The sequence below is a fragment of the Gnatocerus cornutus genome, chromosome 3, assembly GCF_029298725.1.
Source record: "Gnatocerus cornutus isolate USDA-ARS CGAHR chromosome 3, icGnaCorn1.1, whole genome shotgun sequence".
Classification (NCBI taxonomy): Eukaryota; Metazoa; Arthropoda; class Insecta; order Coleoptera; family Tenebrionidae; genus Gnatocerus; species Gnatocerus cornutus.
Window position 1 is genome coordinate 17,204,523 of NC_142235.1, and position 24,552 is coordinate 17,229,074.

Here is a 24,552-nt window from a genome sequence, read left to right on the forward strand (position 1 = left end):
TTAATCATACAGACAAAGAAATAACAATACCGTAGAGAGTGCTTAGTCGGCTGTGCTCGTTTGTCGGGTTCACTTGTTTTTTTTAGCGCGCGCCCACGAAATTGTGAAAATCGTATCTGCATTTTATGGTATGCACTTTCAGTGTTAGGAAAGAAAAACGCGTTTTTCTAACTTTCCCGTTATTCGATTTTGCAATTCTAATTTTTGCTTTTTTGCAGAAGTGAAGGGGTAAATCCTTGGGCGCTAGTGACTGGACCTCGAAGATGCTGTCGACGCTGTTTCATCGAAGATCCTGTAGACTCGGTAAGTCCTTTTTTGGGTTTTTTTTTCTATTGTTACGTCACAGAGTTTGAAGTGTGAAGTGGAATTTTATTGTTCCCAGAATTGTACCGCAAATCGAATTTATTTATTCAAATCTTCACAAGGTCCATCGGTTGACAATAGCAGAGTGTGATGGCTATCAACTCTTTAATTTAATTTAATTACCCCAAATGAATCACTTAAAATAACGTAATTTGGAAAATTGAGCGCCAAGACAAGGTCACGTTAGATTCGTGCAGTTTCATTGTCTGGGGAAAAGTGTGGGAAATGTTTTTCGCCGATTTTCAGAGCGTTGAAAACTACACAATTGTGGGACCAACTCTTCATTCTCAGTAGAAAAACGCTACTTGAAGACACCGCGGATTAGAGAACGTACGTCGCAGATTACCCCACGCGTGTTTCTGGGTTAAATGTCACGCCCAGCGCTCTTTTTTCATGTGTCTAATTTCAAACTCACTTTACCGCTAGATCTAACTGAACGCACGATATATCTAGAAAATCACCGAACCGATTTTAATGCAACTTTCACTAAATAGGTACTATTAGGCCAACGGTCACTTGATGAGATTTTAACTGGAAACTTCGTAGCTACATTCACACCGGATCCCGTTTTTTACATGTTTGCGTCACGTCTATTACTAAACTAATTCGAGGTGAAAAAAACAAATTATTGTCTTTGTTTACAATTATTTGAGATTTGTTGGCAGCTCTGATCTGTCAAATTGAGACTTTTGATGATCTCAACAGAAATAATTACATCAATCGCTTTACTTGCAGCGACGGCAGAAATGACGCCCAAAGTTTATTTCCGCGACTGTACAATTTCCACCAATTGTGAAATTACTTGTCATTACGTTTAACTTTGACACTGACATTGCGTTTGTATCAAAACAACATTAAGGGGGCTTTGGAAATTTAATTGTGTTGGTAGTCCTGTCAGTTTGACAGTTTAAAGTTTGAAATTTACAGCCTCGGATGAGATAACAAGATATGGTAATTTTTACCATAACAATAATTAATAAACCATTAAATTGTTGTGTAAACGATGCAATAAATCCCATGAAATGTACGCAGTAATAAATCATTACAATAATTAAAAAGTTATAATGATCGGGCTTTCATTACTTTGTTTTAACTCCGCCCACATGACCCAAAGACAACTTGATTTTGTCTTATTTACGCGACGCATCATAAATTTTGACAGTTCGAGTGTCACACATGTCAAGAAGACGCGCGATTGTCTTAATTTTTTGACATTTTTAGATCGACTTTTGACAAAAAATGTTGCAAAGACAATCAGACTTTTATCTGGAATTCTATTGGCTCAAAGGGTAGGTGAAGTCAAACATAACAAAAAAAAAAACGCGAATAATGCATTGATGACAATGTATTGTTGGTTGCATAGCCTCCTACTAGATTACATTACATCGCATCATTTAGCAGGCTTGGAATCAATTGTTTTTGTAGTTTGGTAATAGATCACAGTGCTACCAACTTACTTTGAATTTCACAGCCTGCTTTGACGCAGTTTTAATTCGAGTATATTTTTAGAATTCTTAATTAGTTCTAACATCATTAACTGCTATTTAGCGTTTTATGTAACGTTGAAATTATATCTGCACCGTTATCGATATCTTATAGTTCAGGTGTTACATATTTGCAAATGTTTCTTCGTCAGCGCTTATCGCATGAATAAGAAGAATGCGATAAAATTCTTACCAATGAGTGTAATCAGAGTAGTGATTAATTAAACAAAACAGTTGAATTCTTCTGATGAAAAATGTCGAAGAAATTTTATTATTCTTATGACGTCATGACAGTTGAAATGTCAAACATCTGAAACAACGTGTAAGATAAATGCACAACCTACTAGATTTCAGAATTTGCATCGTGATAAGATAATTAAATAATTGCATTAATTAGTACACCGTTTTTCAATTGGGCTGAAATAAGATAGAACCATGTCATTATTTCCATTATTTCCTTTATGTAATGTGTTGGGTAATGCGATCGATTTAAAAATCATCGACAAAGTTAAAAATAATTGCGGCAATTTGTTTTTTATGGTTCTATTTACGATTTTTACGTCAAGTACCTAATTAAATGAGAATAGAAATGTTTATTGGTGACTAGCTACTTTGAGACTTTTAGGTTGGCATTCCTGGGTAACTGCCGTCTTGATAATTTGTGCCAAAGTGCGAGCTGATTGTGATCTTTTTTTTTTGTTAATTTACGTCGCAGGAAAAGTTTGCAGTGAAATTTTGTTGCTTTCGCATAAAAGATGAATCTTGTAAAATATGATTCGTCTTCTACTTTCCCTAATTATGCAGACAATTTATGTTGGCAACAAAGTCAGATTTTTGTTGCATTAAAAATGTTTATTAGATATCAGCGCAAATTTAATTAAATTGGTACTCGAGAAAAGCAGGTTTTACACGTTTATTTATATAAAACGCGTGTTGTCAAGCACTTTATGAACGAGTGGGTAGAACAAGTTTGTGATTCGAACTAGTTTTGGTTAGAATTGCGAATGAGGTTTTGATTGATTTCATTTCCAGTGACGCTCAAAAGTTTGTTGATTTGACATTCAGTTTTACGTAAAAGAGGTGGAGTGGCCCAAAACTGTCTTTCTTTTTCTTGGAATATCGAGATTTACTGAAATAGGCGTCCAGTTGTCATTCTTTTGATCTTGAAATTTAATTTTTCAGTGGCTCTCAACCAGTTCTCAAAAGATTCAAATCTACCTTCTTTATTCTAGTGCCCAAATTTACTTAAAAAACGTCAAAATGTGACATTTAAGTAGAATTCTAGTTTATTTAGAGCCACTATAAATTAGAACTAGTATGTATTGAAATGACATTGTCGGAAAAAATTGACTTTAAAAATGAAAATTTTTAAATTTTTTGTTTTTTGACTGCCACTTGTAAACTGTTTCACTTACCAATCTGAGATTTGACCAGTTGATAGGTCTCGAGCTGCTCTTTCGATTGATGTATAACTCAAAGGTATTAAACGTTGTTTTCACTCCGAAAATGCTCGTTGAAAATGACCTCAAAAAGACCCTCTAAAAACCTATTTTGGTCAATATCTTGTTGATTTGTGAAGCTAACTAACTTTTTTTGGGGCTCATTTTACGCAGAATTTCACGCTGAATCCAAATTCGTCATCATATGTTTCGTATGTCAACAAATTGTGGACGATCGATAGAGTTTGTTTAAGAACCTCTGGAAATCACAAGTGTGTATTTACATGACATTTCGACGTTTAGGATATGATTTAAGTTTCCAGTGGCTTCTAATCAGTTTTCTGAGTACTCAAAACCGCCATCTTTGTTCTGGTGCGTAAATTTACTAAAATAAATGTTAAAATGTGTTATTTAAGTGGCATTTCAGTTTGTTTAGAGCTACTGGGAATTAGAATTATGTAGTTAAATGACATTTTGACAAATTTTCGCACTAGATCGAAAAGAAAATAGTTTTGGGCACCACTGAGTTTTTTACGCAAAACGCTTTTGTCAACAAAGCATTTTTTTCAGAGCACTAGAGGGCAGTAGGATGTTGTAATTTAAGTTTCCAATGGCCCCCAATTAATCTTCTAAATATTCAAAACTGCTTTCCTCGTTCTATTGCGTAAATTTACCAAAATGTCATCGTTACTGATGACAATGTGTCATTTGAGTAGAATTCTAGTTTATTTAGAGTCACTGGGAATTAGAATTACATATTTACTTAGATGACATTTTAACTTTATTTTAGTAAATTTTTACGCTAAACGTTCTTTGTCAACAAAGCAAATTTTTTTTCAGTGCACTAGAGGGCAGTACGATGTTGTAATTTAAGTTTCCAGTGGCTCCCAATCAGTCCTTTATGTATTCAAAACTGTCTCTTTTGTTCTGGTGCGTAAATTGATAAAATGAACGTCAAAATGTCGTAGTTACTGACGACATGTGTCATTTAAATCAAATTATTAAACTAAAATTATACATTTCGACGTTTATTTTGGCAAATTTTCGCATTAGAACGAAAAGAAGTTAATTTTGAGCCCCACCAACTTTTTTTACGCAAAAAGCTCTCTGTTAACAAAGCAAATTTTTATTGAGAGGGCAGTTTCAACAAAACAATTTGTCAGATTTACCAGTGGCGTTACAATGGAGGGAATCAACACCATTATTAGTACAAAATCTCTTTTATCAGATTGAATTATTTTTGTGGGAAAATACTTATTGTCTTGGCTCCAGTTATGAAACTGTTGCTAACAAAACAGTAACAGTTCTGACAAAATGGTGATCTTTGAGTTCTCAAGAAGAGGATTCCATCACTTTTAATTAAGAGTTGCGAATTTCAAGATTTATTAATACCACTTAATACCACTGAATAAAAATTTCTTAAATATTAGGCAACTCAAAATGCGTTTTTCTTTATCTACTTCTAGGAGCGAAATTTATTTTCACAGTTCGGAAGCAGACGGCATGACTGTGGCGAAAAAAAAGTTTTTATATGGTTTAGCTCATTATAAAACTAAAATCCGAAACCAGGTCTAGTTCAACTTCTAATTATCTTAATTATGGTAATGTGATTCTTGGGATCAGTTAATTAATATAGTTTCAACTTGATTGACTTACTAAAGCAGCAAAAAATTCAACAAACATCAGTTTCCAAGTGGTTGGCAATGGACAAAATACCTCTAAAAGCACACAACCTTGATCCTCCATTAAAAAAATCAACCACAAGTCCACAATTGTTCATTTATCTTGTTGACACGAACCACCTCGTCAGAGAAAAAAAGTCAAAAACCAACTTAAGTTCCTCCAGAGTGCAAACACGTCATTTTGTTTATTTTTGCGCGATAACACTCGACCATGAAAAGAACATCCACATCTGAAGCCTGTACCGTAATCCTCTTTTCTATAAAATTACCATTTCTAAACGAGTTTGGGCCTTAGCTCCTCTCCTCTGTCGCAAGCGCTTAATATGCAGCTCGTCTTCGTCACGACTTTTCCATTATTTTAGGAAAGAACCTTCTCCTTGGTCCATTTCCAACTTGAACGTGCTGCGAATGGAAACTTCGAAAATTCGGATGTGAACCGGTCAAGACCCGTCGACTTTGACGAAATTTCGAGCCAAAAAAAAGTGACACGGCCTTGGTGGAATGGTTTCGACATTCCCAAGGCACCATTAACAATAACAAATCCATCAAAGTGGACTTCTAACTCGCCTAATTGATGTAAATTGTTGAAAATGAGACGTACATTCGAGATTTCCGGCACGCGGTTTCCGCGTCGCGGTGAAATTTTCGGAGACTTCAACGGCGGAGCAGACGCGAAATGGCAGGAAATGGCGTGATTGTGGTTCTGATTACCGATAATTTTTGTGATTAACGCCGCGCCTGCGAGTGATAACAATAATTGGCGGTAATTCATAGTTCGTATTAATTTATGAGCAATTCTCCGGTATTTATGACGAGTTTGAGATTCCTACTACCATTAAAGTCTCCTTAAGATGTCAAAATACTTATAGAATTACAGTAATTAAAAGGATTTAATAAATCACGGATTTTATTCAACGTTTAATTACGCGAATTGTCGAGTCCTCGTGAACAATAAAAAGCATGCTAATTATAATCGCGGCGGTGCTCGAGGCAGAAGAATCAAAATTATGTTCGGTTAATTAAAACCGCTCGTTTTAGTGATTCGAAATAAGTAGATCTCGTTATGAAACGGACAAAGTATCGTAAAAAAATCGATTTTAATAATAAAATCAACAAACGTTGGTAAACAAGATAAAAAACATCAAAGAGTCATTAAAATAATTGTTGGAAAAAATCGTGGGAAATACCCCACAAAATTTAAATTTTAATTCGACGACTAACAAAACTAATCAATTTAGGATTAAGTCACTTCGTCAAAATTACAATAAATTAAAATAAAGTCAACAAAACAACGAAAATTGTATTTCCAGTGGCTCTCAATACAGATTTGCTACTTTAACAAAGAGTTTTTTACGGAAAAGAGAGCCAGGGACTCTAAACTTTTTCAATGCTAATTTCTCTCCTATAACTAAAGTTGTCTTAGCTGTACAAGAAAACAAATAAAAGCCAATTTTACGCATGTAAACTGCCGATTCAGAAAGTTCAGAACTTGAACGACGCGATCTAACCGAATCTCCTGTATTTGTTCTAACGTAAGCATGTTAATTACAAAGAAACTGAAGAATATAATTTTGGAACGATCTAAGTATTTGTTTAAATATTTTGAAAAGTTTGACACTTTATTTCAAAATCAGGAAATATGATAGGAATTATTATGCAATAATTATTACGTGTGATTATTTAAAAAAATTAAATTTTTGTTTGAGGTTATGCTTCATTCAAATGTCATGTTTTTTTCTGTAGTACCAAATTACAAATTTAATTATGCAAAATAAACCAATTTTGTATTTTTGCAAGTAAGTAATTTTAATTATGTGTCGTCATGTTGGCCGTTTATTTTTAATTTTCTTCTGTTTAATGATAATTAATAAACATATTTTTTACGAGTAAATTTGTGAGCATTAAAATAATAAGTATTTTTTATGGTGACATTTATTGGGGACGTGATCAGAAAAAATGTATTTTTTCTGGCATTTTTATATATTTTTGCTTATATTTTTATATTGTGTATTTGTTTGTATTATACACTTAATATTTTTAATTTCTTCTTCTTTTTTATTTTTTTCAATATGGATCTCAGCTCCTTTTCTGTGTCAATTCAGACACGGCCGATATCTCGCTTATTTATGAAACAATATTAAGGTGTTGGGGCTCATTTGACGCAGAATTTCACGTAAAATTCAAAAAAGTAAGACTCGTTAAGATCGGTCCGCAAATAACTGAGTTATGAGCAATCAAAGTTTCGAATATAGAATTTTGAATTGGAAAATTTTCAAAGCTCAATATCTCCGAAACTACGAAAGATTTTGGGAAACGGTTGTCACCATCGTTTTTCTCGCCTCATTTTACTTTAGAATCTGCCCGCTAAAGTCGAAAATTCGATGGTCAATTTTTTGGGCAAAAAATTTTGCGACTCAATCGATGAAAATTTTTTAATTTTTTGTTTTTTGTTCGCCGCTTGTAAACTACTTGCCCTATTGATCTGAGATTTAGCCAGTTGATAGATCTCGAGCTGCTCTTTCGATCGGTATATAATTTAATGCTATTAAACGTAGTTTTCACCCCGAAACAGCTTCTTGAAAATGACCCTAAAAACATCCTCTGAAAATCTATTTCAGTGGATATCTCGTTTATTTGTTAAGGAAAATTGAGCTATATGGGTCCATTTTACGCAGAATTTCGAGCTGAATCCAAAACCACCTTTGTTTTTTTAATCAGTCAACAAATCACTGAATTAGAGGCGTTTGAAATTTCGGGTTGTCGCCAGAGGGTCAAAATTTTGACGATTTTGCTCGATATCTCCGGAATTAAGCAAAATATCTTTAAACCCTTTTCGAAATCGTTTTTTTCGCAATTTTTTAGCTTAGAAATCGATCTTCGATAGTTCGAATTCCAAATTTTTATTTTTGTCGGTATCGAAGTCATTTTCTTTGCATTCTTTGGACTACAATGTGGCTTCGTTTTATTTGATACAGACCTGTGTTTTTGATTTTTAAAATTCGTCTCGAAATTTTGTTACCATAACTCTTTACATACTCTCACTAAAATTACAAGACATGGAAAATCACCACGAGAGGAGTGGTCAATTACCTGTCTATTATCACAGGTGATTTTCCGCATTAAAGTAAACTCTCTAAACAGCAAAAGTGAAAATTTTGGGTAAATTTTGTTGCACATTTCATACACAGAGTGAGTCATTATTCTACGGATTTATTTTTAACAGAAGAGATAAAAATAGATTAGAACAAGAAGACTTTGACTTAATTAATTTAGGATTCAAATTTGCGGTCTAAACCTGTTTCCGAGAATCTTGTAGTTTCCATTAAGAAGCTTCTACCATTTAATCGTCATTTGGAAAGTACAAAAATACTTTTTAATTGCCTTTGTCTCTAAATTGCACAATTACGTTATTCTTCATTATCCTGTTATTGTTTTTCTACCACTGCAGTGGTTTTCAAAAAAAATCTTTAAAATACTCTATACTATATTATGTACATACATATGTACAGGGGGTTCAAAAATAGGCCACCAAAAAAGCCTTGCGCGTGTGGAAAAAAGTTGTATCCTCGCTTTTTACATCTATTTTTTACCAATTACACTAACAAGTCTGTGTAATTAAATACTTGCGTCGATGTTTGATGAAATGACTTTGGTCGCACTATGAACTGTGTTTGAACATGGTGCACTTAGATGACGCGCAACTTATCGAAAAGGTAAAGTAAAAATAAATGTTCGTGAAATCTGTTTTTACTAGTCATCGTTTAACACATTTTGACTAGTTGACAAAATGTTTAATTTGATTATGGGTATTATGATGACATTACAAGTGTGTTTTGAGGAAGGTCATAGTCAAGGAAACGGTTGGAAGGTTAAAATCAGGATTTATGTCAAAGAAAAAAGTCAAAACGAGTAAATATGTTGTAGGAAGAGTAAACTGAAGAAAAACGGCAATAAACACCTAATAAATAATGAATTAAAAGGAATGAAAGTATCATGTGACCTTACTAGAAGTTTTTATATGGTATTTTTAGAACATGGTAAAACATTAATTTTTTTCTATTTTTATGACGTTTGTCTATTTCTATTTCTATTTCGGTCGATATCTCGCCTATTTGTGGAGTCAACTTGAGTTGTTGGTGCTCATTTTACGCAGAATTTCGCGCAGAATCCAATAGTATGTTGCTGTTTAATGTAAATTAACAAATAACTGAATTAGAAGCGATTAAAATTTTGGATAGGGAACTTTCAGTTCTAAAATGTCTAGCGCTCGATATTTTCAAAACTATGACAGATAGAAAGATGCAGTTCTCGCCATCATTTTTCTCTCGCTTTTGTTGCTTAGAATCCGCTCTTAGATTTCCAAAAATCAATAGTCGATGTTTAAAAAAAAAAATTGACTCAAACGGTGAAAATTTTTGGTATTTTGTTTTTTTGACAACCACTCGTAAATTATTTGACCTACCTATCTGAGATTTAATCAGTCGATAGACCTTGAGCTGCTCTTTCGATTGATGTATAATTCAAAGATATTAAATGCCATTTTGACACCTAAAAATTTAGTTAAAAATGACTCCGAAAGGACTCTCTGCAAACCAAATTCGGTCAATATCTCATTTATTTGTAAAGCAAACTTAAATTAGTGGTGCTCATTTCACGCAGAATTTCACACAAAATCCAAAAATGTGCGAATTTTTAACGTACGTCAATAAATAACAGAATTAGAAGCAACTGAAATTTTGGATTGTGACTAAAGGGCAAAATTTTTGAAGCTCGGAACAGTTAGTGTTCAATATTTTCGGAACTGCGAAAGATAGAAAGATCTAGTTGTCGTCATCATTTTGCTCACGCTTTTGTTGCTTAGAATTCGTTCTTTGATATCTTAAATTCAATGGTCGATTTAAAAAAAAAATAATTGATTAAAACGGTAACATTTTTTAGAATTATGGTTTTTTGTGAACGATTTGACCTACTGATATAAGATTTGACCAGTTGATAGATCTCGAGCTGCTCTTTCGATCGTAAACTCAAAGATATTAAATGCCTTTTTTGCACTAAAAAATTTTATTAAAAATGAACTTTCTGCAAACTTAATTCGGTCAATATTTCGTTTATTTGTAAAGCAAACTTAAGTTATTGGTGCTCATTTTACTCAGAATTTCACGCAGAATCCAAACCTGTGCGAATTTTTAACGGTTGTCAATAAATAATAGAATTAGAAAGGATTGAAGTGGCCAGAGGCAAAATTTTGAAACTCCGGAACATTTAGTGTTTAATATCTCCGGAATTACGACAAATATAGTAATCCGGTGTTGCATATCTCGGATTTAAAAAGTCAATTTTTTTAATTTATTAAAGACAGCCAACATAACTCTACAAAACTCGCATAAATAGTCCAAAAAAATATTCCACTAGCTATTTATTTGATCAGTTTAATTTGTTCGGAAATTAAATCCTGCATTTCCATGCATTCTCTAATTGCAAAAGTCCACAGTACTTTTATTATTTTATTACTTGTAATAAGCCAAACCATTAAATTTAACAAAACGTTTCATTAGCACTGACGCAAAATCTATTTCTATTCGCTATTAAATATCAAAAATAGTATATTAAGCAATAAGGGTTAAAAATAAGTTTTTTATTCCCGAGGGTATATTAACGCCCGAGACAACGCCTAACAAAAATGTATGAATGGGCGATTCTTATCATGTTAAATTTTACTATAATTTACTCAACGCGATAATTTCCGTTCCAATTACGTCAGAGTTATAACTTTTTGTTTAATTAATTTTGTTTTTATGTTTAATATACACAGTTCGTTATGTTGATGTTTCCGTTATAGATTACGTTTCCACACTTATGCTTTATGGTTATTAAAACCGAAATGAAAATGTAAGTTCTGACAGTTCCCCGATGACAATTTAGAATTAGTCTTACAAAATTGTAATTATTTAAGAATGTGGTCGTTCAGACAAATCAAGCGGTTTTATCTCGACATTTACGTATTTGCGGTCAACAAATGTGACGCAACAAAAGTAACGCACGGAAGCTCAACCGCACAAAATCCTGAAGCCGCCTCTGTCAAAAAACTTGTAATCTATGATTTATATGATGTTAAAACTTCTTGGAAAGTTTAAATGGCCGACAACGGTTAGTTGAAGAAATTCAACAACATGTAGGCAGAGAAATAAAAATGAAAGTCCGCAATTAAAAACAATATTCACAATAGAAGAATGTTATGACGTCATGGCTCTCAGTTCTGGGAATTATTGGTATTTCTCATTGGTTCATTAGAATCTGGAGTTAGACATTGATGAAGCATACATTTCCGAGAAGAAAAAAAAATCGGTTGTGGTCAAAAATCAATATTAATCCACGAGTTTGAGAGATTTTAATGACCGGAGCCGTTACATAACCGTTTTGGAATAATTTCCTTTTCCTTGGCATATGAGCAGTCGAGGAATTTCTCGTTCGCCGTTCTCGAATCAAAAAGTGGTTTTGGCCACTAACCCCAACCACCATCTAAAAGCCATTAGACCCCAAAGGAAAGTCTTCAGGTCCCATATATTCCGGAATGTGAAACTTGATCAAAGCCATCATCCACTTTCACTCCTCGACTTGAAAATTATGAAACGAAGAAGTGTTGACTAACGCTTTCCACATCGTACCGAAAATCAAGTGGCCAAGGTCGTGCTAGCCCAAAAGCGAGCACTTTTGAAAAATCCTCCGGTCGAGGGGAGGGAAGAATTCGCCGCCTCCCCTTCCCCTCGCGAATTCCGAGAGGGGAGTTGAGGCATAGCTGAAGACTTGATCAGGTGTAACGTGCCGTTAGCCTCTCAGTTGGTTCTTTCTTCGCTCGGTGCGCGCACACAGCGCTCTTTTTTTTTTTCGTTCGCCAAAACGTTCGGAGAACCCCCGTCACACGGTACGTCATTGTAGATCGTCTGCTGTTGTGTTGTAGCCGGCGGCGTGTAACTTTCTAAATTATTTGGTAACCGCTGGTGCACCGGTGCCCAGATGGGTTACTTTATGGGTTAGTGTGACTGTGATTTCTAAGCGCATCGCAGTCACCATGTTGAAACAATCGAAGCGCGGGTACTGATTTTTCACTGTGGGAACTGGTTTTTCTTCGCTAATTGAGTTCACTGAAACTGGTTTCGATTTGACGTAACAGCAGACGAACTACTCTTTAATCACACCTTATACTCATTGAACTACTCCAGGGCCAACCAGGATCCTAAACAATGAAGTAACAAGTGCCGATCAAAACAAGTGACAGTGCTCAAGTGAAGTGCGTACCTCCTTAGAAAAACAATAAGTTACAACGAAAAATGAAAGGAAGAGAGAAACTCTGCGCTAAACTCAGCAGCGCTTTCCTGAGAAAGTGGTGTAAGTATCTCGATCGACGAGTCGACCATGAAAAAATTTATTCCATTGGCGTGCACCTCGGCCCTTGCATAGCGATGAGATTGGCAAATCGTGACGACGCGAGGTCAGAAAAGACACTGTCAAAACTGTCAAATCTCCGCCACGGCCAACCTTGACGCCTCGCTCGGTTGCACTTCCGCGTGCATTTTCCGACGAGGTCGTTCAACCTACATATTCACCTGACCCAAATCCGATGGGGAGCCACCCGTTGGGCGCCAGTCTTCCCAGGCCTGGACTGTCGCAATGCGGTTAGGCAAGCGCTGATGAAACAAACAATGACCCCGCGTTGGGCGCCACTGCGAAATTCTTCCAAGGATGTTTGTGTTAACGGGAACGTCTTCGGCAATGTGGAAACAAAACAATAGCGGAGTTGAAAAATATTTACAATCTGTGAATGTCAGAGGAGGGGGGACCATAAACACATGCTCGGGAAACTCATTTTTAATTACTTCTGGTGAAACATTGTTAAATCTTTGCGTAACCTCCCCTCCAGCGCCATTACGGGTAATGTATTCACGTTATTATTTTCTGAATGAACAATGAACTTACCTTTGTAATGAGTTTCTCTTATTCTTCCCCTCGAGCGCCGTTATGATGGCGGAAGAAGTGCTTTTGTAACGTTTAAGTACCACTAATGTCAATACAGACCTGGCCAACTCAATTTGAGCGAAGAAAACCACTAAAAGGTTTCTTTATCACGGTTTTACTTTAGCACCTTTCAAATCAATCCATTCGACCGGAAGAAAAATCCTCGGAATGCGGAGAATAGGTACTGAGTGCGGTAAACAATATGAGAATTAGTGCGTACTTACTTCCCCTTAAGCGCCATCTTAAAAGCGAAAGCAACCATTTTGTGCTCTTGTCAGTTACCTTCCCTCAGGGGTCTGTTAATTAAGTTTGGGCAAAATAACTTTTCCTTTCAAGCATACGTGCGGTGGAAATACGCGCCTGTCAAAAATCAGACAGCGACCAGAACAAATGAACGGATTGACATTTAATATTCAAAGTAAACGGGTAACTATCATAACAAGGAAACAAAGTAAGCTTTGGAATTTAAAATGTCGCAGTAGGCTACGGAAAAACGCCAGCTTGATAATCAATTAGTAATCTAAGCTCTGGTTTTGATAATTTGGGGTTAAAAATAACTGACTAACTAATGTCAAAAATTGTTGTTTATACAACGATGTGTGTTCATAAGCAGGCCATGAAAATTTTAATATGGTGGTTATGACATTTTGGAATATCGAGCATGAAATGTAGTACTAATCCAAGCTCTGGTTTTGATAATTTGAGGTTAAAAATGACTAACCAATGTCAAAAATTGTTATTGTTAATGCAACGATATGTATTTATAAGCAGGCCATGGAAATTTTAATATGGTGGTTGTGACATTTTGGAATATCGAGCATAAATGTTTTAGTAGGCTATGGAAAAGTCAGTTTGATGGTGGTTGAAACAGTTGAATTACTATTCCAAACTGTCCATTTGATAAATTGAGGTTAAAATGATTGACTAACCAAAGTCAAAGATTGTTGTCGTGTATGTAAGCAAGTCATGGAAATTTAAATATGGTGGTTTTGTCATTTTGGAATATCGAGCAGTGCTACCAATTTAGAATTTTTTGTTGGCAATCCAACAGTTTTGATATTTTTTCAGGCACTTTTAGGTTAAGGATTCAGCAAACTGTTTAAACATTATCTAACAATAAAATTGACGACATTAACATAGAAAAGAAGTCGTAAAATGGTAATTCATGGCCAATTTGACCAAACAAATGTATTTGATCACGTAGTATTTGTTTCTGAGCAGTTGGTAGTTTTGACAATTTTTGACTTGTATGTTTACTTTGGTAGTGCTTTTGTCTTACTGTTACAACTACGAAACGAGAGTTGTCAAGGAGGCAGGGCTACCAACATACTTATGTTGTTAGGCCGCCCTTCTTTGTGAGTAGCGTAGGGAGTTTTTCTTTGGGTTGGCATTTTTGAGCAGCTTTGAGTCAACGGAAATTTTAGGCATACTAACATTAAAAGATAAATTTGTTGCAAATCTAACAAAAAGTTCCTAAAAAACAAAAAACTGTCAACATAAAATTAAATTTGTTGCCAACTTTGTAAAAAATTAACGTAATAGTAGATAGAGAATGTCCACATTAATAACAGTGGTACCAACTTTGTTTTCTTACTTAAGTTTGACGTAAGTAGGGACTTTATTAGGTTGGCACTTTTGAGCAGCTTGTAATATTGTTCATTGGTTACAAAATTGACAGACAACTTGTAAAATCAGGCATACCAACCTAGAATTCTAAACCCTGAAAAAATTGACGTGTGTGGAAAAACACAGCAATTACCGTACACGCGGAGGAACCTATTTTTAGAAAAATTAATTCCACCACAGACTTCCAGTGGGTTTAAGGTTAAAGATCACGATTTCTACTTTACCGATTTTTATTGCACGCATCTTGTTATCTCAATGGGAGACTGAGCTACTCAATCAAACTGTTAATCTGTTGTGGTCCTTCACCTTTAGATCTCTCTTCCGAAACCTTGTATTGTTTTTGTGGTTCTTGAGATGGTACCACTGATTTCTCACAAGTTTTTTATGATTCCATTTGTCGTTTTGTGTGTTAATTTCTTATCGCCCCCCTCGGGCGGCAATTCCCCTTTCTGTACTTGAGGGGAGTCGGCGGGGAGGTAAACTTGTAATTGACCAAGCGCGTGTATGTTTTCCGAGTCAAAGAGCAAATTTCAAGGGTACCAACTTGGTTAAAATTTTTACTGTTAATGAGAGTCTTTGAGCCCGCGAGAACACCAGTGAGGTCACCTCCACAAACTGGTTTATTGACGATATGAGATTATAATATTTTTAACAGGTCGGACGAGTGACGACGTCATGCCTCCCCTCTCGCCGCCATTATCTAACCTAACCTCTTTGTTGCAGGGTTCGTGGTGGCGGCATCTGTCGGCATCATCTTATTCGGAGTCATCGTGATAATCTTCTTCAGTAGCTGGGTCAAATTCTTCATAAATCACGTAAGAACCTTGAATTGTTATCATTAGCACAATGAGGTTATGTCATTCTTCTAGGAAATTACGTTGAGGAATGGCTCCCAATCGTTCGGTTGGTGGGCCAAACCCCCAGTGGTACCAATGATAAAAGTGTACATTTACAACGTAACCAACGCCGACGAGTTCCTCAATAATGGGTCTAAACCCATCGTCGACGAATTAGGACCATACGTTTACGTGTAAGTGAAAGTTGCCCACCCTCTATTCTAAACACCGTAATTATAAAAAAAAAATTCGCACCACGCATCTCTTGCATAAGATGAAAGCGCGGAGAAAGTCCCAAAAACGGGACGAGCTACACGATTACGAAAGACAAATATTGTGTAACTGAACGGAACTTTACTTCCCCTATCGCCGCCATTATTGCGAACGCGGAAGCACGTGACCTACTCTGATGTTACAGGGAGAAATGGGAGAAGAAGAACATCAAGTTCCACGACAATGGTACCGTTTCCTTCAATCAGGAGAAGATCTACATGTTTGACGAGTCCAGGTCGGCCGGCCTTGAAGACGACGTCGTCGTGGTGCCCAACATACCCATGTTGGTAAGTGATCAAGACGGTTCTGATTTTGCGGCCTTGAGGTGCAATTTTTTTTTTGCAACGGTCGTAGTGTGCGTGGATCAAAACGAAGAAGGAAGACATAAAATTTCATTATGGACTTGTTTTTATTGATTCGCGATTGTTAATCAAGGCACGGGTGATCTTGGAATTACCGCGACATACAGGGCGTTTTTTAAGAGCGCCGTTCGATGTTTTAGTACTACGATATTCTAGTCGGAACTTGTTGACACTCTGTATAAACAAAATTTAGTTTGCACTCGTGATTCATTGGAGTTGTTCGTCAGACTCATTACTCATAGATTTTACAATGCAAACAAATCTTTGCACCTGCATATACAGGGTGTTTCTACATTATTAATAATAATAATAGTAATAATCGTCATGCAATTTTTGGCACGCTCACTTTCGCGCCGGGCCATTGAAGGTGTGAGCTCATTCTGTCAAAAATTGGACTTTCTTCGTTTTTGTCCACATTTTGTTTTTATCGACAAAATTTGTAGCCAAAGTTGGCCCTGGAAGTGAACAAAGCCAACTACACGCGGAAGTGTCGAGCTTCGTAATTATAAATTTTTTGTCTGACTTTTGACACTTGTTATAACTCCTAGGGCGATAAAGCACTTTATAGCCAATTAAAGTAATGGAAAATGCTGGACGCCTTTCTATCCCGTTACCGGGGAAGTGGTTTAAAAATGGCGAATTAGCTCCACGCGCGTACAATTGCACAGTTATACAGGGCGATTATTTATCGCAAATTGGATCGTCAAGCTTCACACTTTTTTGATTAACGACTGTATTCTCTTTTTTGTGGGTTCCATTGTTTTGGCAGCGGTCAATGTCAAAAGTTCGTTTTTTTACTTAACGATCCGATTGATTGTCTAGTCAGCGTGGCATTTTTGACATTCCATCAGATCTGTTATAACTGTCAAGAGCTAACAATAGAACCATCCACTTGCAGCAGTTTTTCCGTATGAGCACTGTATATTTGAGAAATATGACAATTTTCGAATACGAAGCCGACATACTTTTGACAGTTTATCTTAGTGACAGAGCTACCAACTGAAATCTTAAAATTTTGCAAACGTTGAATAACAAATCACTAAATGGCGAAATTTTGGCAGTTGCGCTTCATTTCGCCCGCGGATCCGTGTCTAGGTTGTTAAAACCCCACAAACCAATTTATATACAGGGTGTTTCGTAACATCTCCGTTTCAACCACACCAACTGAAGTGAACCGCTTCCAAAAAACAAATTTGCGGCGCCGCCACGAGCCGATTTCGTCCGAGCGGAAAATCTAGATCACCCGAACGACATTCATTTATTTTTTCCTACTTAGCGTAGACCACCGCGTTATATAAAGTGGCCAGAGAAAGTTCCTGCTAATCAAATCGAAAAAAGTCCTCAGAAATGTAAATTTTTTCTGTTCCAGAGCGCCACTTCCCAATCGAAACATGCCGCGAGGTTCCTGAGACTGGCCATGGCCAGTATTATGGATATTTTGAAAATTAAACCATTCGTGGAGGTTTCCGTGGGACAGTTGCTGTGGGGTTATGAAGACCCGCTGCTGAAGTTGGCGAAGGATGTGGTGCCCAAAGAGCAGAAATTGCCTTACGAGGAATTCGGGCTTATGTACAATGTAAGTTGGTGACGATTGATTACCATTATGGTAAGATTCTTTATTTAGAAAAATGGGACGGCTAGAGATACGGTTACGATGTTCACTGGGGCGTCGGATATCACCAAATATGGACTGATTGATCGGTTTAATGGACAGTCGCATCTCACTCATTACACGTCTGACCAGTGCAACAGCTTGATGGGGTCGGATGGGTCCATTTTCCCGCCCCATATGACCAAGAATACCACCATCCATATCTACGACAAGGACCTCTGCAGGATTTTGCCTTTGGTGTAAGTAAACTCGAAATTTTAAATTTGACACTTCAAACTGTCAAAAAGGGTTGCTTACTTCCATTACAGATTTTTTTTAGTTTAAGTACAATAGCGAGCAAAAAAAGTGTTCGACACGTTTTGCATAAAATTTGTCGCTTAATTGGTTTGTCTACACCATAACTTATAAATCTCGAAATTTTAAATTTGACACTTCGAGCTGTCAAAAAGGGTTACCCACTTTCATTACAGGTTTCTTTTTTTTAGTTTAAGTACAATAGCGAGCAAAAAATAAGTGTTCGACACGTTTTGCATAAAGTTTGTCGCTTGATTGGTTGTTTGTCCACAACATAACCTATAAATCTCAATTTAACGACCAAATTTTTTGCTCGTGAGTGTAGTATCGATACCGTGTCTCTATAAATCAAGGCGATTTTTTTTGTTTGATTGGCTATAGATTGTTATCTTGATATGTCGTCTTAAAAATCATGTCTGTCAACTGTACAGGAATGCCAACTGACTGCTGCTGAAACACCTGACAGCTGCAAAATCTGTTTAAATTAACGGCGTCGCGTTTCTTTGACAGCAGTTCAGCCACCTGTATATTTAAATTACTGTACATAATGTCGATTTTTCTTTGGACATTTTCTTTGGATTCTCTAGATTCTCCTTATTATCATACAGATTTCTCTACATTTCCTGTGGTGTCTAGATTTTGCATTTCCATTTACAAGATTTGCTGAACTTTTCTATTTTTGCAATTAAATCTTCGAAGCAGGCTTTGAAATTTGAAACGGTTGGCAGGCCTGTCCCCTCGACTTTGACATTTCATACATGTAGAACTGCTTAAAAGAGGCGGTGAGCTCCATTTTTCAAAATTCTATGTTGGTACGACTCGCTCTGGTAGTTCAGTCTGTCATGGCGTGATAGTTTGAGGTTAACCGTGATTTGATTAGTTCCACGACAGTGCGAAGAAAACTAGAAATAACGAAGCGGTCAATGTGTCAACTGCGACGCCTCGACATTCAAATTAAGTTGGTACCACTGTTTATTTCACGTCGCGTATTTTCGTACCACCCTGTATATACGACGGTGAAAATTGCAACACGGCCTTGATCGTGGTTGTTTATTGGCAGCAATGAAATTATGTTTATTTTGTTTATAATTCGAGTTATTATGTTTAAACAATGAAATAACACACATAGCCAACCGTGATGAAAGGTGCGCGCTATTCAGATGTTTTTATGCACGTGACATTTTAACAGTACCAAAACAAACCATGTTAGCGGAATTAGAAAGTGTTAAATTAATACGTTTGTTGAAACGATATGGCATTTTTCATTTTTATTGTTTTAATTAAAGTCGAAATGGTTATTTCAACGAATTCCAAGTGAAAACAGAGCCGGGTTTGGGGGATTGTGGGCCTGAACGAGGAGAAAGTATTACGCGGTTTTAAGTTACGTTTTTCGTATCAAATACCATAAGGGATCAAAATTGGCTCGGGACGAATTGGACGGGGCGAAGTTTCCGCGGCCAAATGGTCAGGTTGCCACGGAAAACGTACGTTTTGAAAAAAAGTGACGTTGAATAATAAGAAAATGACAGCGTGTTGGATTTTTTGTTTTTCACAGCAATCTTGACCGTTTTTCATAAACTGTTTTTATCGGCCTCGTCAGTAAAAGTGACATTTGTTGACTGTATATAGACCGTGTCAATTTCATCTGCGAATTACGTTCATTGGAAATTAATGAGTACAAGTCAGTTTATTATTTATTAGAAGTACTTTTGTAATTTTCTCGTCCATCAACCACACAACAAAAGTAGGCGATGAAATTTAAAATACAGTTGGTATGAGCGATTATTGACAGTTCGAAAATGTCAAATAAAACATCGATGGACGTATTATTCTTATTACACAATTTTTGCGCACGTTCGCATATTTTGTTCCGTTACAGTAATGTTTCCCGGAAAACCGTTATTCTAATTCTTTTAAATCTCCGACAATAAATTCTCGGTAACAGGAACTTTCATTTTATGAAGATTTATTTTGTAATCATTTATTGTGTCAGATGTGGCAAGACTGAAAATTTGTTCATTTATCAAGCAACCGTGGATTTTGAAAAAAAAAATCGTAGTAAGCGTAAAAATGCAACGTTTTTTTTTCAGATACGACAAATCGGTCACAGCAAGCGACGACATCCCCGCCTACCGCTTCACTCCTCCCCTCGACGTCTTCGCCGACGTGGACGAGAAACCGGAGAACTTGTGCTTCTGCCCCCACGGCCCCCCTTGTGCCCCCGCCGGCTTTTTCAACGTCTCTCTGTGCCAATACGGTGAGTTTTTCCTACCTTCCCCTGTTGGATTTGACAATTTTTTACAGACTCCCCGATTCTCCTGTCGTTCCCCCACTTCTACTTAGCCAATGACAGCTACCGGACCGCTTTGGACGGGATTTCCCCTGCAGACCCCGAAAAGCATCAATTCTACATCGACGTCCAGCCCATCATGGGCACTGCGATGAGCGCCAAGGCCAGGATCCAAATCAACTTGGCCGTGTCCCAAGTGGTGGATATCAAGCAAGTCGCGACTTTCCCAGACATCATCTTCCCGATCATGTGGTTTGAAGAAGGCCTTGATGGACTACCTAAGGAAATGACGGGGTTGATGGGTCTAGCCACGACGGTGCCCCCCATCGCCAGGGCCGCACTCTCGGGGGTGTTGTTCGCCGTGGGGGTGTTACTCCTCCTCGTCGCCGTCTGGAGGTACGTAATATACAGGGTGCGCCAACATTAGTGTTCCGCCCCAAAATCGCTATTAAATATGAAGCTATAAAAAATTAATTACTTAAACTGAAAATGGACTTTTTTGGCCTCAAAAGCGGTCAAAAAGTAAGTCTTTTCTAGTCGCAAACATTTTTGGCCGATCTATGGTGGCGCCATCTATCCATATTTGCATATTACATCAAGATATCGACAATACCCCCCCATTGATTCATAAATATTTACAATTATTCAGTTGTTATAAATGATTAAACCAATAAATCATAAATAAAAATTAATTAACTTGTAAATTCACAAAAAGTGCCATTTTGCTCTCGCTTTCTTTCGCCTCGGCCATTAAAAACAGGCTCGGCCGAAAAAAGAAACACTTTTTGGCCTTGGTACACAAATGACTATTATACAAGGTGTTTATAAATGTTTCTAGCATCAAGAGTGGCTATGAAATGTTATAGAAATTTGCCGCTCATTACAAATGTGAGTTTCAATTTTTCAATTGACATTTGCAGTTAACCTCAAACATGGAGTAAACTAAGATTTGAGAAATAAACTGTGTTAGTTGTGGTTTAAAACCTGAAAATGAAAAACTTGGACACAAAATCGTCGCTGAAACGTCATTGACGTAAGTAACATTATAAAAAAAAATCAAGATAGTTATATTCACTATGAAAACAAAGCGGCAAAATTGTGCATGACAGGAATTCGAGAGCCACCTTTGATGCTAGAAACATTTACAAACACCTTGTAGCGTCACAATTAATAGCGATTTTGGGCCGGAACATTAGTGTTGGCGTATTCTATACAGAGTGGTCACAAAAACCGAGCGTTTTTTTCGGCAGGTTGGTCCGGGGCGCCAATCGGCTCAGCTCCCTCCATTTGGCTCCAGGTCACGTGGGTCCGCCAGCCAATAAGAATAAAGATGTCCCGATGGGAAACGTAGCTAGGAATTAAAAAAGGGTGATCAAAGTTGTGAACAACGAAGCAGTCATGCGATTTTTGTTTTAGAATAGGACAATTTGCTCATGTTAGGGATAAGCGATTTTAGAGATTTAGGTGTTGTTTTTTTTACTAGTACAAAAATTTGTTGGTGTTTCTTGTCAAAATTGTGCCTTACGTCAACGGTGATTAAAAGACAAACGACGAAATTGTATTTTTGTACATTTTTACATGAGGTATAGTGCGATGTATAGACCTTTAGGGAAAAAGTGATTGTTTAGAATTATTTTAAGATCCGTCCTTTGTAATTTTATGTATATTATATAAATAGTCATTTTTTATTATTTTCACTGTATTTTAATGGTTAAAGTTGTATATTTGGACAATAAAATTTGTATTTTGTATGTAGTCGCAATTTTACTCACTTGAATTTCTCGCGCGCAACTGTACAACAATACAGCAGGACGGATAGGCAACCACCAATTTACCCGCGCGTAATTCCTGCACAGTTGCATACCTACTAACCCCGCCAGCAGGAATTCAGCGCCTTTCTCATCCCCAATGGTGATTCCAGGTTTTGTGGTCCTGGAACTCCTGCCCCTATTTAATAAAACTCCCGTTTCCTGCTGCCATATTCCCTGTCAAATTTGACAGTCCGTTCAATCAAAGTCACGTGCCCAATCCGCGCCCTCTCATTGGCCGCCGGACCTGCGGTCCAACACCTGTTGAATTCCAACTTAGACAACCATTCCAACACAAATTCCTGCAGTTTTCCTGCGATAAAACCCAATAAACTAGTGTTGTCCAACCTTGACTTTGCGTTATTTGTTTAATTATTCCGTCAAACCGGTGAGAGCTTAGAACTTAGTTGTTGTTAAGCTTCCGAAGCGAGCAGTCTTCAGCACGCGCACGTGACGCATTGATTTTTCCGTCTTTCCGCGATGGATCAATACATGACCGAGTGAATTCTCTTCTTCTCTGCGCATTGTTTTCGTTAACCTCGGAAGGTGGATGTGCGTCGGGATGGACTAATTTTTTTTTTCGTTTTTTTTTTGAGTTTTCGTCATGAAACTTATTCCGGTGACTTATTTCGGCTTCACCGCCATGGATAGGAGGTTTTCCAGTCCGATGCTGCCCTGGATCGTCTCGGAAATCAGGAAACGGGACTACAATGAGAAGGTAAGCCACCGCGAGGGCCAGACTTGGAGCCTATTGAAACTGAAAGTTTTTGTAGCGCGCGAGTGTTTACTTTAATTGTGTTTTGTTGTTTCGGTGATAATGGAAAAAAGGTACGAGGTCGTTGGTAATGCTTCCGAAATCTTCGGATTGAAACAGGAAACTTGTTTTGATTTTTACGACAATAACTACGCGGTAGAAGTGGAATAATTGATATTTACTGTAAGCGAGACTTGATAATGGCATGGAATTATGGCCACAAGCCTATCATATGCTTGTTAGTGATAAAAATAAAACAAAAGAGGTTGTGGAGACATTAACAAGTTAAAAAAACAATAATAAAAGACAGAAATGTCGAAAACAGGAAGGGAACGTCACGGGCGCCACTGGATTTTTCGCACGACGCCGCGCCCGCACACACTTTTAGTTGAATGAGAACACGGTTAATCCAAGTAATAAAATCGCGAAAAAAATTGTCCATCATTTTTAACAATTTTGTACGATAAAACTCGCTTCTACAAATACAAAAACAGCTTAAAAAGTTTGTTTAAAATAAGCTCAAAGACAATTTATTTGAATGTGGAATGACAAAGAACAAAAACAATGACAAACAGTCATAACAATTAATAAAAAATACAAAACAATAAAAAAAATGAAAAGGATTTACAAATGTAATATTTAAAAAAATGTCATGGCGTCGAAAAATTTACTAGTGGGTTTGGGATGAATTCAACAATTTTGTATCTCACCTATGTATGTGTATCTTTGTAAAATCAGAGTGAACCAACTCTGACGACTGCTCGTTAAAAGGCCCTAAATTATTTTTTTTAATTGATAAAACTAAAATTTTGGGCGCTATTTTAAATTTCAAGTTTTAAAAATTGTTTACGAAAAGTTTTTATTTTTTTCCGTATAGTTAGAATCAAGAGGCAAGCAGAAACAATATTTTTATTGGCTCAAAACATTTAACATAACACAAATGAACTAATTTTTGGTCTGTTTTCTCTAACTTTCGGACATTTTTTCTACATATTATTAAAAACTGCGCCTACAATAGGTGAAGTGAACATAATAATGTTAATGTGCTACATAATAAAATGTTTTTTTTACGGTAGAGTTATTCCATTCGTCAAACCTGTAGGTTCGTTTTATATACAGGGTGTTTTTGAGAAGCAAACAGAGTGTGGTAATTTTTTGTCACATATGGAGTCGATTAAGAGACTAATTTTTTAGTAATAGTTATTTGTGTACCAAGGCCAAAAAGTGTTTTATTTTGGCCGAGCCTTTTTTTAATGGCCGAGGCGATAAACACAAGTTTTTTAGGCGACATCATTAAATTTACAAGTTAATTAATTTTTATTTGTTATTTATTGATTTAATCATTTATAACAACTGAATAATTGGAAATATACAGGCCCCCAAAATCGTCCTTAATTTTAAAGACAAAATTTTGAAAATTTGCATACGCTCACAGTTGACGAAGATCTAGAAGCTGACAAAAAAATTGTTTTCTATCACGGTTTGTTTAGCGTCGCGACGCCCAAGAAGTCTAATTTTTAGCGATTTTTGAGTTTTTGCGGAAATATTCGCGAATTCAAATTTTTGTCGACATAACTGTAACAAAAATATTTGAATTTTTGTTTTAAATCAAATACAAATTGTGTTTAAAATTTGCGAAAAAAACGCTGCTTTATCAAGTTAGTTTTCAAAATTATGACGGCGCAGTGGCAAACTACGTTTACACCAAAATTTCAC

At 36.5% G+C, this 24,552-nt stretch overlaps 2 protein-coding genes across 4 annotated transcripts in view; both read left to right on the forward strand.

Moving 5' to 3' along the window:
- The first annotated feature begins 21 nt into the window (after positions 1 to 21).
- On the forward strand, positions 22 to 22,025 carry emp (epithelial membrane protein). Of its 2 annotated transcripts, none has more exons than XM_088031682.1 (10): positions 22 to 128; positions 219 to 303; positions 15,331 to 15,422; positions 15,477 to 15,637; positions 15,862 to 16,003; positions 17,448 to 17,654; positions 17,703 to 17,929; positions 20,075 to 20,241; positions 20,289 to 20,670; positions 21,525 to 22,025. In XM_088031682.1, the coding sequence occupies exons 2-10, from the start codon at positions 264 to 266 to the stop codon at positions 21,634 to 21,636; spliced, it is 1,530 nt and encodes a 509-aa protein (XP_087887808.1). In that variant the 5' UTR covers positions 22 to 128; positions 219 to 263; the 3' UTR covers positions 21,637 to 22,025. The 2 variants fall into 2 exon arrangements, with proteins under 2 accessions (XP_087887808.1, XP_087887807.1); XM_088031681.1 differs by lacking the exons at positions 22 to 128; positions 219 to 303 and adding exons at positions 11,744 to 11,890; positions 12,189 to 12,354.
- Positions 22,026 to 22,335: 310 nt separating this feature from the next.
- Positions 22,336 to 24,552, forward strand: part of plx (PTB_TBC1D1_like and TBC domain-containing protein plx) — a 42,585-nt gene continuing 40,368 nt past the window's right edge. For both annotated transcript variants that reach the window (XM_088033479.1, XM_088033480.1), the window contains exon 1: positions 22,336 to 22,800. In XM_088033479.1, the coding sequence (XP_087889605.1) occupies positions 22,687 to 22,800 (114 nt within the window). In that variant the 5' untranslated portion in view covers positions 22,336 to 22,686. The remainder of the gene's footprint in view (positions 22,801 to 24,552) is intronic.

Excerpts from the sequence above, each read along its gene's own strand:
- emp (XM_088031681.1), top strand. The coding sequence starts at position 12,297 with ATGAAAGGAAGAGAGAAACTCTGCGCTAAACTCAGCAGCGCTTTCCTG. Across the intron at positions 15,638-15,861 it reads TTAGGACCATACGTTTACGT|GGAGAAATGGGAGAAGAAGA; the intron begins GTAAGTGAAAGT and ends CTGATGTTACAG. Across the intron at positions 17,930-20,074 it reads TGCAGGATTTTGCCTTTGGT|ATACGACAAATCGGTCACAG; the intron begins GTAAGTAAACTC and ends TTTTTTTTTCAG.